This window comes from Planococcus citri, chromosome 3 (genome assembly GCF_950023065.1).
Source record: "Planococcus citri chromosome 3, ihPlaCitr1.1, whole genome shotgun sequence".
Lineage (NCBI taxonomy): Eukaryota > Metazoa > Arthropoda > Insecta > Hemiptera > Pseudococcidae > Planococcus > Planococcus citri.
The window spans coordinates 40,286,856-40,310,215 of record NC_088679.1 but is presented as its reverse complement, the minus strand read 5'-3'; the positions used below and the strand labels follow the sequence as shown (position 1 = coordinate 40,310,215).

General features: G+C 33.7%; 1 protein-coding gene across 2 annotated transcripts in view; it reads right to left on the bottom strand.

Annotated features, from left to right (window-relative positions):
• LOC135839225 (G-protein coupled receptor GRL101-like) overlaps positions 1-23,360 on the bottom strand; it is a 169,608-nt gene that overhangs the window by 38,356 nt on the left and 107,892 nt on the right. For both annotated transcript variants that reach the window (XM_065355157.1, XM_065355156.1), the window contains exons 3-5: positions 1,100-1,246; positions 771-967; positions 397-537 (exon numbers count right to left, since the gene is read on the bottom strand). In XM_065355157.1, coding sequence (XP_065211229.1) covers positions 397-537; positions 771-894 — 265 coding nt within the window. In that variant the 5' untranslated portion in view covers positions 895-967; positions 1,100-1,246. The remainder of the gene's footprint in view (positions 1-396; positions 538-770; positions 968-1,099; positions 1,247-23,360) is intronic.

Genomic DNA, 23,360 nt, shown 5'->3' with positions numbered 1-23,360 from the left:
TGAATAAAAAATTATATCTCATGAAACAATTCAAAAATCACCCTTGAAACAATTTGTTGAGTTTTTGATTTCAATTTTAAAAAATTTACTAAAAGTTCAAAAATGAACTTTAGAACTTAAAATATTATAGTTACGGGAGTTTTAGAACATGCTCTTTCGATCTAGCTTTGTTTCGTACAAATCGAAGAGTGCAAGTTTGAGAGGTTCCTTTGTGAGTGTCTCTGAACAAATATGAACAGTAAGTGTACCTTCCATAACTTATTCTTAGTGGGAAGGAATGTCAGGATATGGTCGAGAATGTGGGCAATTTCAGGTTGGAGGATTAGGCAAACATAAATTGAAAAGCCTTACTTCTTCCATAAAACATTACTTAAGAAAGACAAGCGTAATATTTACCGCAATTCTGAACGCTTTCATCTTCGCCGTTGTCGCAATCACGAACATTATCACAACGATTCTTCAGCCGAATGCAGTTCGAATCATCACAGTGAAACACCTCTTCATCCTTACTAATGTTACAAGGGAATTTACGTATTTCTGAAATAAATATACTTAGGTAAATGTAGATAGGTGTAAGTAAAATATCAAGGAACTTATTATACCGCACATAAACACCATCCAATAGTCTGGCATAAAACATCTACAGTTAAACGCGCGAAATCAAAATCAATACCTAATTTCTGACGTAATTATTTTTAGAGAGATCTGATAACTACCCATTTAAGAATACCTACGCACTACGCGTCGAGGTTACTGATTACTTTACTCACCTTCTATCGACGTCGTTGAATAATTTGATGTCGAATTCACCACACACAGTTCATTATATTGGTAAAATACCAACAGTAAAAATAAATCAATTGTCAAAGAACGCCTTAAACTCAAATATTGCATCTGTTCAAAGTGGAGATTTTATCCAGCGAGCCGTATCTTCTTAATATTTCATTGAGAGAATGCTGAAACGCTCCTGAAGAAAAAAAAAATCAAATTAAACCTTATAATAAAGAAAATGCTAACAAGTTACACGCAACGTTGATTCGTATTAAGCTAGACGATTTCTTATAACCGCGAAAAATCCATTCTTTTATAAAATACTCACGAACTATGTAAGTAATTTTGTAATTAGATCTCGGAAAGTCCTTCGGTTCTGTGTCGTCGTGTTACATTCGTAAAATTTCAACTCGGCTCCAATTATTGTTTTTCATTTCGGAATCTATTTGCGAGCATGCATCATCTTTTAATACATCTGAAAAATCACAGAGAACAGAAATTCTTTCAACGACCACGCAAAAAACCGTATAATGTACATACAACGTACTAAATGAAATACCTAACTCGAAAATTAGGGACAGTATTTTACACATTCGAGCGAAAAATCGCAATCGAAAAAAGAATGCTCGGAATTCATGGTAAAGTTGTACCTAACCGTAACATTTGAATGAAATCTGAAGATATTTCGTTCGATGTATTTCTATTTACCAATTTATTTGAACATTTCGTTTTAGAAATATCGTGGATAGTTTAGTATGTATTTTTAGCGCAAAACAAATTCATGAAGGACGAAGGTTGAAATTAAAGCATACCTAGCTAGGTATATAGGTACTTATCTCAACTCAGTGAGTCGGTATCATTTCTGAAACTGGAAGAAACACCTATTTGTTTTTTGTCATTTTTATCAATTCAATTTTTTGAAATCGTTAATAATGACCAAAAAATTTACAGCACTGTAGGATATTCGAAAATATTCTCTTAGTTTCACAAATGTGATATTTTTTGAAGTTTTCATAATTAATGCGAAACAATTCTGGATAACTTTAAACTCAAAATGAAAGCCTTCATTGAATTTAGTCAAAATCCTTCGATATATTTTTTTTGTTTGCGATCCACCCTAATGATCTCGTCTAAACTCCCTCACCCCCCTCTCTGAAGTTCAAAGAGATATTCGTTGGAGGTAAAGTCCTTTTCAGAAAGAAAGTTTTGAATCGATCGTGGATATGTTTTCTGACTGAAGCTTGATTACGAAAATGTCATTGATAGTAACCCAACGCGATTTTTTCCAGTTCTCAAAAGCCTGACAAAATACCAGAAATTCTTTTTTGTAAGTGCGACATGGCAATTTATTGAATTTTTCCAAGATTCCCAAAAGTCTGATTTAAGATCTAAAAGCAATTGGCTGACTTCCTGGCATAATTGTGTCAGGTTTTAAAAACATTGGAGAAAATCAACCGACTTTTTTGAAAATTTAGGAACAATTCGTCATTTTCTGATATTATATCAGATTTTTAAAAAATTTGGAAATAGTGAAGGGGATTCCTTCGAAATTCTCGTGATTCGGGTTCATGTGATACTGACTTCAAAAAAATCTAAGTTGAAGCAAAAACCGTACCATGATTTTAAACTTTCCTTTGATCGAGAGGAGACCTAACATCCATTTTTTCATGGTTTTAACAAAATGCCATAAAAGTCTGACAGTATGAAAAAGTCAACAGTTTTTAGAAGTCAGCGCTACTTGGACAGAACCTCCTACCCTTCGAACAAACTTATTCATGTCAAAATATCCCCCCTATCAGTTGCTGATAATTTACCTGGCAATTAGGTAGGTAGGTAGTAGGTACGTATAAGTAAACTTGATTTTTTTTCTAAAAAAACCTAATCATTTCAAATTTTTTGGAAATTATTTCGCATTAATTATGCTAAAATATAGAAAGATACCATTCCTGAAACTGAAGAAATATTTTGGAAAGCAGACGTGTAAATTTTTCAATCATTTTTGCCAATTTTAAAGAAAAAAAAAAAATCATAATTTTTTCGATTTTTTAAAATGTTGAAAATGATAACAAAAAATGACACTTCTGTGTTCAAAAATTCGTATTTCTTCAGCTTCAGATATGATATAGACATATTTCAATATTTTGGCATGATTAATGCGACATATTTGTAAGGTAACAATTTTCAATAGGTACACGAATTTATGCAAAAATAAGCGATTTGCACATTTTCAACCGCTCAGCAGAACCCTAAAAGTGGTCTTGGATTTTGACGGCAATAGCATAGATCGACGCAGAATCTCAAATACTTTTATTTGAAACTGGGCTATTTTTCCCAAAGCAGGTTGTGTAGTGACAAGAGCGAAAAACCATCATTTTTTCGAAAACTATCCCTGAGAGGCCAAATCTTCTCTCCAAAGGCACCTTAGGAGTTGACATTTTTTGTGGATAACTTTCAACTCAAAGTGAAGGTCTCTGCTGAATTTGGTCAAAATCCTCTGACTTTTTTTTTCGCGATCCACCCTAATACACATCTAGGTATGTCAAACATCAGAACACTTCGTATGGCCGTTGAATTAAAATCACATACACTAACACTAGTATATGTACATGTAGGTACTAGGTATGTACTATAGTACAGGAATTTTAGATGATATGGGAAGATTTATTCGGACTAATTCCTACAAAAGGTTTTTTTGCGGGATACTGTAGTGGAAGGGGTCCTATTCAACATACTAAAAGTCTCACCCCGTACCCCGCGTGCGTCGCGTGCTAGAGTGTGAAAAGTGTCCCGCCGCGGCGTTTTTTGCGATTTTCTCGCGAGGAGTTCATTTTACGTCAAAAATGACTTCATTTTTGTGTTCTACGTCAAATTTCCGATCTAGTGATATGTCAACTGTCCTTCTACCCCCAAGGGGGGTGGGGCTAGAACCATTCAAAAAAGGGGGGTTTCCTGAAAAATACATAAAGACTATGGGGGCCTAAGAGGGGTGAAATGGTCTCCAAAAGCGTTCGAGTTGATATTAGCATGGAAGATGGGTACCATTGAGAATCTTCCGCGTGAAAAATTTCAGATCCATATCCCCTCCCCTTTTTGAGGAACCCCCCTTTTCTGAAATTTCAATAACACTTTTCTCGGCCCTATTTCGGCCAATTTTGAAAATTTTTCAGTATGTTATGTATATCCTTGATAGGTATTCCCACAAAAATTTTCAACCCCCTCCCCTCATATTTACTCCTCAAAATGGTGTAAAAACGTGTCTTAGAGAGGGTTGGGGTGAAATGGTAATTTTGAGGAAAATAACTAAATATTAATGAACAGGGTGTCGTTTTCTTATGATTCGATACCGCTGAGCACGAATATGACGTCAGATTTTTTGCTACACGCATCTGGCCCTCTCCAGAGCACTTGGCCTCCTCAAGTTTTACTATTGTTGAAAAGCATAGAATAAGTTGAAAAACGCTATTTTGAGGGGTAAATATGAGGGGAGGGGGTTGAAAATTTTTATGGGGATACCTACCAAGGATATACATAACATACTGAAAAATTTTCAAAATTGGCCGAAATGGGGCCGAGAAAAGTGTTATTGAAATTTCAGAAAAGGGGGGTTCCTCAAAAAGGGGAGGGGATGTGGATCTGAAATTTTTCACGCGGAAGTTTCTCAATGGTACCCATCTTCCATGCTCATATCAACTCGAACGCTTTTGGAGACCATTTCACCCCTCTTAGGCCCCCATAGTCTTTATGTATTTTTCAGGAAACCCCCCTTTTTTGAATGGTTCTAGCCCCACCCCCTTTGGGGGTAGAAGGACAGTTGACATATCACTAGCTCGGAAATTTGACGTAGAACACAAAAATGAAGTTATTTTTGACGTAAAATGAACTCCTCGCGAGAAAATCGCAAAAAACGCCGCGGCGGGACACTTTTCACGCTCTAGCACGCGTCGCACGCGGGGTACGGGGTGAGACTTTTAGTATGTTGAATAGGACCCCTTCCACTACAGTATCCCGCAAAAAAACCTTTTGTAGGAATTAGTCCGAATAAAAAACTTAAAATGACTGGACTACTACTCTTATGAAAATTTTCAATGTTGAAGTTGAGTAGGTAATCGTTTTTTTTTTTTTGTTTTATTAGAACACTCGAACTGACGTAAATACACATAATTAATTTACATAAACACGTCAGTTGAGAGATAAACCGTATATGAATAAGATACGATTATCATATCCACTTATCCATATTGTATATACAAGCAATCGAGGCAAAATACCAATGTTAGAGCAAGAGATCCACAGTATTATAATGAAGACAAAAACATAGAACTTGTACAAGATAGGCCTATTCTAACGAACGAATGACAGTGACTCGAATCAGTATAACAACATCAAAATTGAACTACTTTCCCTTAGCGTAATTGATACCGTAGAATTGTACGTAAAATGTAAACAGAAACATCGTTAGACTTAGGCAGGCCTCAAAAATTCGTTTTAATTGGTTGATTTTTATTTCGACGTAATAGATGATGCCATCTAAAAGTCCGAACGTTATTCTAAAATAAAATAATTCAAGACGAAATTATCGCGAAAGGAACGAATAAAAAGGAAAACAGGCTAAGTATTTAAAGTTCACCATATTAGATAGTCCTATCAAAATCTTTAAATGGAACAAGAAAACGAAATAAGAACAATTTTACCAAAAAAAAAAAAAGCAACACAAACGAAGATTCATATATCTATAACTACCTACCTATATCATTTGAGAAATTTATAGTCATCTTGCACGATATAATCTAGATGAGCTTATCTGGATAATTCTAAGATACGCTATTAATTTTACCATCGCTCGTACGAAATCAATATAAATTAATTAATCCACCAATCTAGAATACACGTTTGGAATATCTTATTTAACTGGAAATAACTAATCTATTAGGTGAACATTTAGCAGAACTTTAAGCGCAACAAGAATGAAAATTAAACGTTTCGTTGTGCAATCCATATTGCACAGACACCTCTCAATTCTCAGTTCGCTAAAGTGACCTGCATTATCAAATTAAGCATGAATATTTATAAAGCAAGCGTGCTGTAAGTTAAAATGATTTTTTCCGACAAAAGCTGGGTGTTTATATTTGCACAAGGTTAGAGTGAACGCGAACGATGAACTACGAGTATATAGTAGAGAGCTGCAAAAGCTCCATTAAACCTTTACAGAGAGTATCTTCGGACTGATATTTCGACATTCAAGGACATCTCGAAAATTCCCAAAAGTATCGCATTTATTATTCGTTTTATAAAATTTATACAAAAAATGTGTTATGAATGAAGAAAGAATCTATAATTTTGTAGGAATCTTATTCGAGAAAAGTAAAGTAGGTACCTACATATGTAGATATGCCGCGTACCTAGTGCTTTGCCAGTGAATAGTCCTTATCAAAAACTGGATTTTAAACAGCAAACGTTTTTAAATACACTTTATAACTTATATACGACCAGCATTCTGGTTTCTGGTGTTTCTTTTTGGACACGTGCTCGCGAACGTTATTAAAAAGTCTTAAAGACAAAAGCATACCGCAAAGTAATTGAATACATCATTATTTACTATTCGATACAAACACAACAATGGAAAATGTTCAACCTTTGCCAAAAATTGTCATAAAACGAACCAATTTTAAATTGGAAAACTTTCCCTTTTGTAGGTTAATATAAGAAAACTTTTTCGGCGTTCTCAAACTACTTCACGTATATACACCCCAGCAGAATTAAAAACATTGTTTGATGTATCCGCATGGTATTTATATCATTATACTCGTACTTATTTATGAGGAAAAATTTAAAAGACTAGAAAGTTATACCTACGAGTGCTACACAACGGCAGCATGAGCGTCACACTCATCGTATAGACCTAAGCTACACATATGGGCACACATTGGCCCGAGATAATACTCGTGGAATTCGGCTTAAGTATGTTTCAAACAAATTCCCTTCAAAAGACTTTTTACTAAAATTAACAACTTTTTCAAAAGTAAAATTGCACTAAACTTGCTTCCGCATTACGATGCGGAAATTCAAACTAGAGGTAGGTATCTACGCAGACTTCTTGATTTTGGGAATCGAAGGAATAAAGTTTTTCGATTTGGCGTTTCTATATTTTTAAATTGCATACAGGTAGAGAAATTGTTACACCGGGGCTTGGATGTAGATACTAAAGTAACTACGTATATCAAGTAAAACATTTGAAAATTCTATTGAAAATTGAAAATAAACACTCAGATAGGTACCTATCTATTCTAATCCAAATTTTTTTAAAATCTGGATTTGCTAAAATAAATTTATTCAACACAGTTTAGATTAACAAAGGAAACTGACTATAGGTACGCATATTGAGAGATTTCGGACAGCCGTTGCGCAGGTAACATTGCCAAATATTTTCAACGCAAAAATTCAACACAAATATGGGAAGATATTTCAAGTATCTGAAATATTCGCAGATTTATGTCGAAAAATTGATTTTTTTACCACAAAATTTTACGCATCGGTAATTTTTTTCAAATGAAATATTTCTGGATTTTGAAAAGATAACGACGTTGTCAACCTCACAATCAGTAAAAAAAAAAGTTCAGAAACACATTAGGTAGCGAGCGGAATTCGGACAGGCGAGGCGGAACTTTCCTATATTTTTTTGCGACCATATTGTAAGAATAAAATGTAGTCTTTACTTTTATAGAAAATTTTTGAATTTTCCTCTAGCAAAAATGTACTAATGGTTTGGTTTTCGTAACTGTGCCGAAACTTTATTTATTTATTTTTTTACCAAGCTGTTTCATATTTTTGTAGGAAGCATACGCGGTAAGGAATAAAAAAAATTTAGGTTGGTACCAAATATGCGAAAGAATGAAAGGAATTAAATGGACCACATTCCTTCACTTTCTGCTAGATACGTAGCAATAGCAAAAAATATAAAATAATGTTTTGTTGGTTTTCAACTTGGTTGAATTTACCTAGGTACTCGCAAAAAAAATAAAAATTCGAAAAAAATTCAAAAAATAAACGAATTTTAATTTTTCTACTATGAGTGTGATTTTTATCAACTTTTTCACGAAATACGTCAGAAAGAGGTCAAAATAAGACAACTGAATAAATATAAACTGTTTTTGATGTTTAGAATTGAAAAGTGCATTTTTTCGAATTTTGATTTTATTATTTTTTTTCTCTTGTCCGGTCGGCAATACTATCTATCTAAATTCCCTTCTTGTCCCAATATTCGAAGAACTTCACCCCCTCGTCATCAATTGTCCGGTCCAGTTTGTCTGCGTCGAAGTCACCATATTATAATCAACACCTGAAAAGGTGTCTGTCGTCTTGTACCTCGCGACATTCGCATAGATCGTCATCAGCCAAATGCCATCTGTACGAGTATAAGTTGGATTTCGAGCATGTTGTCCTGCTTCCAATTCTATTCAGGGTTTTTCAGAGGCTGTACTTCAGTTGGTTGCCTTGGGGTAATGATTCGTTCATATGTATTATTGCTACCTGATGCTGTGTTCCAGATTTGACAGCATTCAACTTCAGTAGGAGCAGTTAATTCATTGGCTGTTCTCAGGAAGCTGTGTCTGGATTTTAGTCTGCTCTCTGGTAATTCGTTGTAGCCATGCATGGGGTGTATGGGATGCATGGGGGTGTGTGTTGCTTTAGTTTTCTCTGCTCTGGCAACCACCTTCCTACGTACCTCCGGTGGTGCGATCCCTGCGAGGCAATGCAGAGCTGTAAGTGGAGTTAGTCTGAGGCATTCTGTCACCAAACGACAGGCTTCATTCAGGGGCACATCTACTTTTTTTAGCATGTGCTGATCGGGACATGCTGAGCAAGCGTACACTGCAACTGAGTAACACAGCCAGTGAAAGGGGTTTTTCAACTTTTTCAACGGATGCGGAAAAATAGGGGTCAAATGGGTCAACATTACCAGTCAAAACTTTTTTCTATGTTTTATATCAAAAAATCGCATTTTTTCGCAAACTTTCAATTATTTTAAATCAACTTTATGAACAATAACACCATCCCAATTTTTCTATGTTGTTCAACATGGAAAGTTGTCCATGATACATTTTTTCTAGAATTTTTGAGTGTCGGAACGATATGAAAACTACGTTTTGATACCTTTCGAGCTAATTTTTCATACGAAAAAAAAACGGCAACACTGATTTTTATATCGCCAAAATGCCTTTCAAAACCTCTAACAATTCGAAAAACTTCCATTTTAGTAGGTATCGTGGTTATCGAGTAATCTATTGCCGAAATGGATGATATTTTAAGTTCCCTGAAAATTTTGACACCCCCTAGCAGACTTTTGAAAAGGGCTAGAGGGCTGTGATTTGCACCATTGGTTATCCCTTCAAAAGGTCTTTCCACAGGAAAAATTTCAAAAAAATTGCTGACCCCCCCCTACCACTTCTTGGTGGAATTGACGTGGAATGACCCTGTACTTAATCCGTCTTTCTGCTACTGCTAGGTTTTTTTCACCCACCAAAATTATTTAGCGATCCGCTCTAAGTATACAAAATTCTAAGACTGATTTTATAATATTTGCCTAAAAAGAACTAATGCTTTCAACCGTGATTGTCGCACCGAAACGTGCAAAATTACAAAATTCAAACATTATGCTTTCAAACGCCACAAGAATAGCCAATTTGTTGCAGGAACGTGCAACATTACATATTTTAAAAAGACGAACTGATACAAAGACGCCTACGCACGATGGCTGCCTTCTGGTGTTGTTTTTAAATTGCACTCGGAATCCCGGATAACTTTGCTAGTCACGAAATTTGACTGGCAAGTTTTCAGATACAAAAGGCATGAAAAATTAGCAGACAGACGAAGCCAATGGCAACAAGAGCATTGATCACGCATCCAACTTGGAATTTCTTTGCAAACTAACAATCGAACCATGTCGCTGCTGCTACTTCTCACTATCAGTGGAAAACTTTTCTCCAGAATTTATCGCTCAGTACAATCATGAGCTGAATCGTAGGTACCTATGTACATGCATAGATTTAAAAACTACTCCTCGCGACGATGTATTTATGCGCGTGTATTCACCTATTTTAACATAATTTACGACTCGTGTATTCCAACACATCATACAAATGCTACAAGATCGTATTAAATCAACATTGTGCGCCGGAAAAGTATCCTTTATTGAAGGATTCGATTACAATGGGATTTGAATGTAACCTAGTCGTAAATAAACACGGTCTCGCGGCAACAAAAACGAATGAGTAGTTCGGTAACGAACCGTACAATAGAAATGGGAATAGCATAGAGAATTATTTGAAGATGGGTAATTTATAGTTAGCCGAAATACATTACGACGTGTACAAAAACCGCAAACATCTTTCGCACACCGCGATATGTACTACATTTTGTACATACAATGGTGCTATTTTATCGGACACGGGTTCCTAGCACGCGGAAAATTCAAGAAAAATGAACCAACATCAGTATCAAATCAATGATCGATAAGATAGTGGCGAAAAAATCCCATATTATTCCAACAAAATATGTGCATCAGCTTTGGGAAAACTCAACGGTGAGGTACCCCGCATCACCTCGTTTGTTAATTCGATTGGAAAATACGACCGGATATATATCACCGCGAGTACCTAGACCTACCAACTTTGGACTTATAATCTCAAATGAAAACTTCTCAACGTGAAAAACAAAGCTATCAACCGTTGAAACGCGAATAATACTATTTGAAAAATATCGCCAAGTTTGAAAGTTGGTATTTTTTAAAAAGTTCATTAGTAAAGTTTATTGAGTGATTTTTACTGCACTGTCATCGCGCAGAATAAACGCCAACTTTATACAGCGCCAAGTCTAATTTTTATCCTAAACTTTAATGCTGACAAGTTGAAATACCACAGAAAGCAGCAAATTCTTCAACGCTGATTCTTCTTCTCTACTATGAAACCTCCGGAGAATAAGTGCTCCGTAATTTCACAGACAAATAGCTCAAATTTAAGGGAAAAAATTACCATGAAGGAATACTATATTATACCATGCTGGGAATGAGCATATTTTTTTCCCAGCTACGTAGATTCACTGAAGATCAAAGAATACATGTTTTCAACTCGTTAAATATCTTTTTCGTAGTATTTTCTGTACGAATTTTAATTTAAATTCTTCGAATTACTTTTCAAATGTGATCTACTAGCATTTTTGCAGTAGCTAGGTACGTACCTACATGAAAAGCACCTGTAGAACTGAAAAAAATGTTGACTTTGCGTAACTTATTTCATTGTGATTGTCGAGTTTTATACGAACGCTTATTTTTAGGACCTTGGTAGATAGGTTTATACAGGGTGTCCAAGAATCCAATGAATGAAACAACGAGATCTTTTAACGTGGCTAAGATCACTGAAAAAAATCAAATAGTTAAAAATATACCTATTGCCTATGTTAGAAATTGAAAGTGGAAGATCTAATCAAAATTGAAAAGAGAAAGGTTGGTACATTTGAAAATGGAGAGTATGACAAATTTGATTATAAATGAGGTTTTGTCAGCCACTTTGCAAATTTATGAAGCCATTATCAGATTTTGAAAAACTATCGTACCTACCTAACTTAAAAAATAAACCGAACTTTACATGAAGTGTGATAGGACGTTTTTTTAAAAACAACAATTGCGGTGGAAAATGTAAGGTCTTTTTATGAGTCGAAAAGCTATAATTTTAAAAAATTCCAGAATTGCTTACTTCAGTTGAAAATTACTCAAGACTTCCTTTACCTTTCAAAGTCTAAACCCCCCCCCCCCCGGCACCCAATTGATTGCGATACCTACCTACGTGAATCATAAATTCAAATTGGAAGTGTATATAGGCATTATTTCCTGAGAGAAAACCTCTTTCAGAAAAATTCTACTATCACTAATTTGTACAGAAAAATACTCAAAGCTTCTTTTATCCCGTAAAGTGACATTTCTGGAGCTACCAGGAAAACCTAAAACCTGACTATTCTTCATCAATTTCGATTTCTGAATTACTCTAAAAAGTGCCTTTGTAACCTTCCATGGGAAGGATGCGAGGAAAGGAAAGAGAAAAGGATATCACTACATCACTAGGTACATCAGACAAATATGATGTAAATGGTTTGGGATCATGAAATAGAATTTGTACGTGTTTCTTTCCTTTTTCGCGAGCAACCAACAAAAAAAAACCAACAACAACAACTAGAAACCTCAAACCTACTTGCAAGGTGTTTTTTATCTTTTCGTCGATAAAAAAAATAAATAAAAAGTGCCAATGGCTCGTTAAAATTGTTTGACAAATATTTACAAATCGTAAATGGTACTACAAGCGACGCGAAAAAAAAGATGAACATCTATTTCAACATCAAAGATTCCAATTTCATCATAAGCTTGTTTTATGTAATTTTCAAGTAGAGAAAAAACGTCAGAGAGAACAAATATTTTCATTTCACGTCAATTAAGAATTTCGCAAAGCGCAGCGATTTCGAAATTTTCTTCTTTCATACGAAAATATATATAGAAAACTATTGAGTACTTACTTAAATAATCGAGTTAACATCGTTTCTTTTTGAAAGCTAAGGATAAAATGAACAAATATCTAATTGCTCGAATCCAATTTATTCTCACAAGCTATTCCCACGAATTCTTCTTCTTTTTGGAGACTTGGCAAATACGTAGGTGAATAGGTAAGTTGATAATTCAATACCTACTTAAATAAGCATGTAAGCAGATGGGCTCATAGGCATTCTAAAATGTAATACAGTAAACATGATAAAGAGAATAACAGTGTGTTTACCTTAATGAAAGTAGGTACTGCGCATTAATTTGTAAGTATTTTTTGAATGTCAAAGCTTTGCAAAAGTTCAAAATTGAAGATGAATTTTGAAAAATGTTGTAAAGTAGAAAGTAAAAAAATTTCCATCAGATTACTTACTGTACAATAATTTGTACCTACCTACTTATTTTTTGACGACATAGTCATATTTATGATTTGTTTTTATGACTGCTTTTGAATAAGGGATAACATTTTCCACGGAATATTTACTTATTTTAGATACCTACTAGGAACACGTTTAGTCCTACACATTGAGAAAGGGCGAGAAATATTGTAATTTTCCCAATTTCATTTTATTTTAGTGTTACAATAAAAGTTATATGATGAAAGATAAAGATCGCTTTGTTTAATTTTACCGCTACATTTATTTGTTTGTATTTTACACTTCCGTTTGCCTCCCTTACTTTCAATTTTAGTAGAATTTTCGTTTTTATTCAGCAGGTACCTACTATCATTTTACTCTTATCATGTTTTCTCAATTTGTAGCGCCCTTTGGCTAGTAATAGGCTGCATAAATTAGACTATAAGCGCAGCATGTGGTTTCTCGGTGGGTGATAATTAGAATAAATTAAGTTTAGATAACGAGTGTACGAATATTAGGATGAAATTTAAACATGTTCCAAAAAATAAGCTGATATTATTTGTAGAGAATTTGTGAGATGCTCAACCTGACCTCCCAAAAAACTGCTCTTTGATAGGCAAATCACAAAAAATCACAATTTCTCATCAATTTTAATTGTAGCATTTTTGGCAATTAAAAATTCCATTTAAAAAACACTGATGCCGAATTCGCGCTCAGCAGGTTGAAAATATCGCGATTACCATTTACCACGTTTTTTACGAACATTTTGAGCAAATTGCCCGAATTCACCTTTTTTTGTTGAGATTTCTACAAATTTTCAAAAACGGATCTCAACATTGCTCGAAGGGAACGAGGGCTCTCGACGATCTTCGCCATTTACAACACAGATTTCCAAGGAAACTGAGTTCAAGTAGGTACCTACCTAATTCAATTATTTTTGGTGTACGACTCGTGAGTGCCGCTTCAGCCCCTTTCCCAATTTAAAAAAAATCGAAATCGAAACTCGCTAATTTGAGGTCCTTAACAAGGAAAGTACCCCAACTGGCACAAAAATGTTTGAACTGGACATATAAGAGAATCGATAGAATAGGTTCTTTAAAATACGCCACCAGCAAGAGCCAAAAATGAGAAAAAATTAAAAATTTACCGCATTGTCCTAGAATTCTGAAATTTGGTTTTCGTCCTATTTTCGACCCCACGAGTTGATTGAATCCACTGTAAGCTCCAGAACGATTCTATACGATCACCAATCAACTGAAGATTGAGAATACAGACGGAAACAAAATTTCAGCTTCCTAAATCATTTTGGTAAAATTTTGATTTTTTCTACTTTTTGGCCTAAAGTTGAATTTTCAAAAATTTTCTTAGAATCAAAAAATGAATTTCAGCGCCAGAAATTTTGACTGGTGGCGTACTTTAAGGTCCTTCTATCGACTCTCTTGTATCATGGTTTAAAAATGTTTTTGCCAGTTGGGATAAGTACTTCCCTTGAGTTCACTTGTACAAAGCTGCAAGATAAATTTCCCAAAAAGTACGCGGAAAATACGAAAAAAATGAATTAAAAAATACCCAAAAAATCGGAACAAAGTCCTGAGCCTGATCTATGGCACCTAGAGAGCTTATTTTTTTTAAATCGACAGCTTAACGCCTCTGAAATATAGGGGAAATACGCGGGGGCAAAAATTTTGAAATTAAAGAGCCCAAATTTTGAGTTTGGGCTGTTTTTGCTGTTTTTTCCATTATTTTCAAATAAGTATAATTAAAAAATATCAAGTACAGAAAAAGCTAGAAAGGTGGTTAATATATCATTTTAATTTCACATGATCGGAAAATGAGTAGTTTCCTAGACAGTTTTGTGTTTGGAAAATACGTCTTTAACGCATCTATCAAAACATGTGCGGAAAACAGTTACTTTCCTCCCTAGGGAGGAAAGTAACTGTTTTCCGCACATGTTTACAAATTCGAAATCAGCCATTTTTTTAAATTTTAGCATTTATTTTCCTCTCATATGAAATTAAAATAGTATACTATTAAAGAGCATCAAGTTCTGAACATTTCCCTCGCTTACATTACCCCTCTAGGGTTTTTATTTTTTGAGCTATTTGAATCCAATTTTTGAGTTAGATTATCTCTAAAACTAAAACTGCTAGATGGGTACTGTAAGCGAGGGAAATGTTCAAAATTCCATGCTCTTTAAAATGGTGTAAACTGTTTAGCAATAAATTGATTACATCGCGAGATTTTGATTGTTTTTGTGCGAAATTTTTGAAAAAAATCCGTTAAAAGAAAGCGGTAGACACGTGTTGCCGCATAAAATTCGTTTTCCAGTTCTCTGTACTCTGTAGTGGGTGTGGCTACGGCCTGTGCCTCAGTTTGCTACATATCTAGATAGCGAATTAAGAGTTCAGTTCAGATTGTCGCAATCTACTGACCGTTGGAAATTCAAATTGAGAGGGAAGGAAGATTTTTCTGATGCTTTTGTGAGAATTTTTACCTATTTTCATGATTTCAGGGATTGGAAGATTTAGAAAATTCATGTTGAAAAAATCAAGTACATATTTGGTATGAGTGAGGAAAGTTGGGTTCTACGAGCAGCCCGAGCGAAACGAGAGCGTGAGATGTCATAGCCCAACAATGCTTCTCTAATTTGATTCCTCAGTATCCTAAGCCTGCCATAGATATCACTTTTTAAAAATTAAATTTTTTTTTAAATATAGGTGCTTAGGGAGCTAAAGAAGACACAGATGGATCTTTAAATGTTAAAAAATATGTTAATAAATTTTGGAATCTCGCTAGAAAAAAAAAAAAAAAGTCTACGTGAGATTTTCAAAACTGCATCGGTCAAATGACTGAAACATTTTGACGAATATCCAAAAATAGTGAAATACGCATTCATGATTCAAGTTAAAAAGATAGGTATAAGTAGGTAGCTTACAAAATCCATTAAGTAGGCACTTCAATAAACACTTAATTTTTCAAAATGCGGACCAACTTTTTCAAAAAAATTTGACAACGTGTGGGTAAGATCCACCACACATTAACAAAATATACCTAACTCCAAAATTTCGACACTAAATTATGTACTCGAGCATTTAAAAATTATTTTACAAGAGAAAGCTTTCATCAGAAATTATTAAACAGGGTTAAAAACTCGATTGGCGTGTTCTTTGACATGGATCACTTGGTCAAGTGAAATAGTATGAATTTTTGCCAACATTTTGCCAGCCCGGTTAAAATTTAAACGACGCGACGGGTTTTTCATAGTAGCCTTGAAAAGTTGGCCCGATTATGCGAAAGTCCGCAATAATTTACAACTATCCTTCGCAACAAACTTGTAGATATTTTCTACTTTGACCAAGGTTTCATTAATGATAAGCTGAAAATTGTGAATGTATGGTGCTTGAAATGAGATATAGGTATCGTGCTGATGGTCTTTCACGAAATTCCAAACAAAGGTTTTCAAGATACTATGGGATACAATACTGGTGTAGGTAATCCAAGATTACGACATTCCTGTCATGGAAACGTTTCACAAAGAAAGTTGAGGTACACCTACGATGTACGTCTCTACATATAGGTACCTATTTAAATTTTCTGACAAATAGAGGAAAAAACGTTCAAGTTTACCGACAGATTATGCTAAAAATTAATAAAGCGATGACATACGCCAAATTACACCACACGATGCACGTTGAGAAACTTTCTTTCTCTTTTATAACGTTTAAAACAACACTTTCAACTTATATATGTATAATAAAATGTAGGCGTATAACACCCAACCTTTATACTATACCTATTTTTAGCCCTGTAATACGAAAACTTCTTCATCATATACCCAAAAGGGTACCTACGAAATATTTACAAAAAGAAAGAAAAAGAGGTAAAAACGGCCCCTTCTTCAACCACAAATTAAACACTATTGAGGTTAAGGAGATTTTTTTCTCCGTACCGCAGTTCAAAGCTTTCTCAAAAGGTTTTAATTTATTACGAATTCATTTCCGCGCTCAAGTTATATGGTGCTCGATTATCGAAGCAATCCAAAGAAAGAAGAACCGTTTACACATGAAATGTTTCCAATGAAATTATATCTGGGGGAAAAAAATAACCAACAATTTTGATCGACATTTCATCTCTGCTACAGCCACACAGATCGTACTTGATGGCGAAAAAATGTACAATTTAACCTAAAGTTTAACGGGCAGTTAAAGAGAAACAAGTTGAAAGCTGTTCGTTAAATTTATTCTACTCGGTTTCTATTGAAATGGCAATGGCGGCTTTCTTTAGACATTCCAATACCCTTTGACTGCTCTTACATTCTAACAAAAGAACTTCAAACGACTTTTAACTCGTTTTTTTTTTGGCTTGTTGTTTTTATTTTTCTCACGATAGTACTTGCCTGAAAAAAATATAGTGGATAGTGGATAGGCTCTGCTACGTGCATAAAGATGGTGGAATAAATAAGTACCCACTCCTTTGGCTACATGTGTTACTTTGAAATGTCTGATTTTTTTTTCATTTTTTCGGAGAATTTCATCCAAATTGTAAAATTTGCAAATTTTAAGCAAAGTTCAATTTTTTAAAAAAAATTTGTCAACTTTTTAAAATTATGCTTTCATATCTACCTACTTATATTGCAAGTTCTTATTGAGCTTTTTCAATGTCTTAATATTATTTTCTGAATAAGAAATAAAGCTTTCTGTGCAATTTTTGTTGAATTGTTTAAACAATTTTTTTCTCTACCTGAAAGACGGGTTAATCTGGCTTGTACCTACTTTCATAATTCAAAATTTTATTTTTAAAAACCAATTTACTGGCATTTTGTTGAATGACCTTCAGCCTTTAAAACATATCGATGCAAATAAACACTGAAGTTTCTCAATAAAATGCCTCGCTTATCGGCAGTAAAATCTCATGGAAAGTAATAAGTATGCCATGAAAACTTTCCTATATAAGTTTTTTCCATTAAAATACGTACGAAAAGCGAATAGAGCCAAAACCCAAATCATGTTTCACCGAATTATCTGGCCCGGTATAATAGCAAAATTTCGTATCACTCGCACCTAAGCTAGCATAACTACCTTTAACGTCTTTAAAGTGAGAAATAATCCATCTTCAATTCATAGAGAAAAAAGAAGGGATTGACTTCGGCAATAAATTATAATAATGGCATATTGTATTCGCTTCGACATTTTCGTTTACTTCAAAACAAGTATCAACAAAAAATGTAATTTTTTCATTCCCACGAGTTAAAATTACTTTTACAAGTCAAATCGAATGATGGATTCGCCAACGGAATCGTTATCCCGGTGAAAATACCTGCTTTAAAAATATCCAGTCCAGTGTTGAATTTCTTTCGTTAATAGCCACTTCTTTCTCGAGCATCGTGCGCCGCCCATCATTCCCTGGGTATTTTTTTACTCGCAGGTACCTAATTTATTATAAGTACGTAAATTTTACAAATGGGTACGATTAGGTAGGTACTACGATACTTACTTAACGATCATTCGTTAAAAAACAAAGCATCTATACTCGTATTCTTTTTTATTCATAAGTTGCAAATGATAGTCTTGCTCTCTCGAACTGAGAAAAGAGCACGTTTCATGTTCACTACGTAAATTTATGTTAATTTTTTTATGCTCATTTCTTCAACTTGGATGTCAGTTATTTAAAAATCATTTTTACGAAGGTACCTAGCTCTATAATTAAGAGCTACTTACTGAACGTGAAGCTTGAAATTTTAATTGATCTTCTAACACAAAAAATATCGATTTGGGTAAATTGGTAATGAAGCAATATGGTACTTGATGAAAAAACAGAAGCCAAAACATGCAAATTCACAGGCCTACTGACGTAATTTTGTTGCCAAGATCCAATCTACCTTATTCGAATTTCTCGCTAAATATAGCTACCAAAATGATGTCCATAAAAACTTAGGTGGGTGTGAAAAAAAAAAAACAAAAAAAAAAACACCGATCGTTGAAATATGACTATCTAACTACTATATCTCCCTATACTATCAACCCACTTTTCAAAGCATATAATGGTTTTAATTGTTCTGCGAATATTGATCAGAAATTATTTATGAAGTGGTGTTTTGCATAAACAACAAATAAAAAATCTACGTAGTAGGTCTACTTACCTATCTATATTTTCTGGTACCTACCTATTTTATAAATTTTGGTGATACTTACTGTTCGCAACTTTTCGCATCTAAATGATGAGGCCACATCAAATTATTATCATCAAGTTTTTTCCTATCAGTAAATTAAATAAGTTTTCGTGTTTTTATTATTAATTAATTTTCTTTTATGTAATTTAATACAACTGCGATGTTTACAATTTATTTTGCATTCATTTTTTAAGCCAGTTACGGGCGAAACATTTATTTAAAAAGAAAATAAACTACGGTTGGAATAATTTTCAATTAAAATTAATGTTCACCAATATAAGCATCACTGCACCATAAGGCAATCAGAATTCAACATTTTCAACAAAGAAATGTTTCAAAAAATTATTTAGGCATGAATTCGAGTGATTTTTTTTTAGTATTAGGTAGGTGTAAGTATTTTTAATAAGTTTTACACTTGACTAGAAAACTTAATGCGATGCTGGTTCATTTCTTTGTAAAAACTATACTAGAGAATGTTCTTGTTAAAACAACCTATACATATACAACGTAGGGTCGTGAATTTGAATCTGAATTCTAAACACAGAGGGTGTTTTGAGCAAGAAAATTACAGACCAACATACATATCTGGTACTCTTTTTCGCGTGGTGACGATCTGTGTTACTTACAAAAGTGTTTTTTGATTTGACAATGATAGGTTTTAATGAACGTGCTAAAGGTGACAGCCCTGAGCCCGCATGTTCTTTTTAAATTTCATTTGGTTGATAATTTGGGAAAATGATTACAAAACATTTGATACAGATCTGTTCTATTTTATCGTGAAACCATCGGATTGTTTTTTTAAAAAACTTTTTTCAACTCGAGATATGAGGCCAACATTGTTTACGGGACTGCACGAAGATGCCTCGAAAAGAGTTATTCAGAGGGTTTCTGATACAGAAACAGAGAATTTTCAGGAACATTTTTTAAAATTTTTTTCAGCTGTGGACCTGCTAGCACTATTTTCTTACATTGAGGAAAATCAGAAGGAAAAAAAGAACATTTTTTTCACCAAAGAAATTTTGAAAAAATAACCAGAATGTCTGATGCGTCTCGAGTTTTGCAAATGAGTGGTTGAAAGTTTTACTAATAAGTCTAGACACTAGACAGCCGTACAAATCCTTCAGGTTCTTATTTTGAAAAAAAAAGACCGAGGTAAATATGAGCCTATAATAGTTACATGAGGTTCACTTGTAACTACGTTTAGAAATTGCCACGAGTGTTAAAACATGAATACTACGTTGCTTCAGAAAGTACAAAACCTCAAATACTTGTATTTTATTTACACGAGAAAACAATCAAAACGTTGAAATTACTTTATGTCCGACCAGTGTGACCATATTTGAAATAAATTTCGTACAAATTTCACTCGAATCAAGCCGAAGGGAACAAACCGTAAGAACGTTGAAATCAACAAAACACTAGCCACCACAGCCTTTAGCATGATACATAAAAGTCGTAAATTATATGGCAAAAGTTTAATGGAGTCGTTTATTGTAAACTTGAAGTTGTAGGCAAGTATGCAACATACCCATAATTATCTTCAGTGGTCGGATTAAAAATCTTATTACGTTCTTCCCTCCTAATTAATGATTATAGACAAATCCACCAAAAGCGTTCAAAGTATAATTTTATAAAGGAAAAGAAGCTATTAAACGAATTTTAGCCTTTCAAACTAAGTAGTTCGTTAAGTATTAGCGACGACTCGCTCATAACAAATTCTTAAAAACCAATTGAAAATTGCGCGCAAAAATCCAACGACAGAAATATTAAGCTTTCTGCCAAGCGTTATGAAAATTTTCCATCGCCACGTAGCTACAATAAAATTAACCGCGTATAATTTTTTAGGGAAACTTTTTCCGAGATGCCGTTGGAGGTAATTTTGAAATCTTTATAGTTCGATGACTGTTCGATTTTCAGAGTAAAGAAAAGTTGCGTAAATATAATTCTCTTTAAAAAAAAATTGTGAGAAAAATTAAGTAGGTACCTATCCAAAATCATCCGTATTATGGTCGATTGCGAAAAGTAAGTTATCTCTCACGAACAAATGATTTATATTTTAAATATGAACTTTTTTTGTCACGAACAGGTAAGTAACTACCAAACTTTATGGGTAATTGTTTGTTACAGCTGACGCGAATGTACGCGAGCACATAACAGGGTGCTCTGTAAGTTCTGTACTGTACCTATTTTAATTACTTTGGAATTTTGATTAAGTGTCTTCTGCACGAGATATTAAGATCTAATTTTGGAAATTAGTTTATTCATTTGTTGAACAAGAAATTTAAAAAAGATCCTCACAACAAATTTACAAATATTTAGTCTATCATCAAGTGTCAAGCTTTTACCATGCGAATATTCAGAGCTTTTTAAATTCCAACTTTTGATATTTCACTAGAACATCGAAAAATAAATACTTAATCGTGAAAAATTGAGCGAAATTGAAATATACGATTTTATTCTTGATTCGAATTGTTGTTAGTACCTACATAAGAAAGTCTGTGAGTTTTTGAACATCCTGTGCATGGATCTAAGGACATTGGCTTTTACCCTAAGAGTATCTCTCATGCGCATTGATATTACTGGGAAAATTGAAAACCGTATTCTTTAGAATTAAGTATTCATAAGAGATTACTGGAGCCAGAAAAATAAACGGAAGTATAAAAATATACTAAAATTCAAATTTTCAGCTGAGCAGCTGTTTTTCAACGGCTCATATCTACCCACAACGATTCTTTTCGAGTATAAGGCACTTGCATACTTTTACATAACTACTATAGGTAGGTACTTTTCGAAATTGCGATTTTTATAGACTTATTTCACGCCCTCCTCCTTCACTCTTAAAGCATATTAGAAAGCTGATCCCTCATAATCACAACTATTCAGTAGGTATAAAAATTAATCCTTTCATCCAAATATCTACATGTATGAACCATCACATATTATATAGCTAGGTACCTATATACAGACTGTCATTCTATGAATTTGAAACACAGAAATTACAGAACACCCTGTGCACAACTTTATTCTTTTTTTTCTCATTCCTCGAGTAAAAAAACGAATCTATTTTAAAAGTTCCACGGTAATTTAAAAGTTTCAACTCTATTGAATCAAGTATGCAAACTTAGTTCACCTTTTTTATGACATCAGATTACACAAACAATCGTTTCCATTACATCAAAATTTGTATATAGCATTTCCTATTTCATCAATACTAAACAGAAAGAAAACAGATTGCCAATTAATATTGGTTAAAAATTCATCAATGAGATTAAAAAGTAATGATGAAAACGAATCTTTAAATGTATAACATTTTTATTTCCATCCTGTTTTTTCCCGATTTCCTATATTATGACGTTTGATTTCTTCAGGCGAGGTTGCGAATCAATCGAATAAATTTTCTGACAGGATTATTTGAAATTATTTCGTCTAAAAGAACGGTAGGTAGGTAATACTGAAATATAAAAATACCCTGCAGACAATATTTGGCTGTATTTTTTCTACCTATCTCAAAAAAAAAAAAGGAAAAAAACGGAGTTATTTATGTGTTAGCTAACTGTGCTTATGTCTCATGTCTTTAATACAAAGTACCTATCACTACACGTATCATTTTGCAGATGAAATCCTCTAATAGGTATGATAAATATGTAAGATGAAATAGAGCTCAAAGTGCAGGAGTTTTTATAAAAAGTGGAACTATTTCGTTGTTATCGTGATCAGATATCACGAAAAAAAAACATGCATTTCCACATATTTTATTCTTACCGAGCTCTATCTCATCAGTGTTCTGAACGAGCATTGGTGAAGGAAAGGGAGTTTAGAAAGATCTAATTGAAAAAATTAGGCGCCGTGCAATACCCTTATACTCAAACTCATATAATCAGTACCCTGTATCCTCAAACGTACCAACCATGAAGACTTATACCTCAAGACTGGTTGAACTCGCAGTAAATTCATTCGCAATGTTTGGAAATAAAAAATAAAACAGGAAAGATTTAAAATTCAACGCTGTCTTTTGGAAATTAAAAAAAAAAAAAACAGCAAAGGCCATAGGTTTTTATTTTTTAAACTCATTCCCAAAATAGGATTTTAACAAGCTGGGGTTTTCCAAGCTGTCAATAAAAATAAAGTTCAAAGTTCTTGACGATAGGTTTTATTTTATGATTGAGTTTTAGCAAATGTTTTGATTTTTATACAATTTATTTACAACTTACAAATGTTTTTTTCGTGATGATTTAAAAAATTAAAAAATCAAAAATAAGTACCTACGTAGGTACCTATATAATTTTCAGGTCGGGTTTCTTCAACCATCTTCAAGGGTATTATGTCACTCACCCACGCTTCGCCTGATCTTTGCGTAATGTGTGGGCCACTGTTAATAATAAAGCCTATTAAATTAGATTTACTCGTAATTGGCCAATAATCGACGCCAATTTTCGGGGAAAATTAGTAGAAATAAAATCGAATGTCGCGGAACTAATTCGAC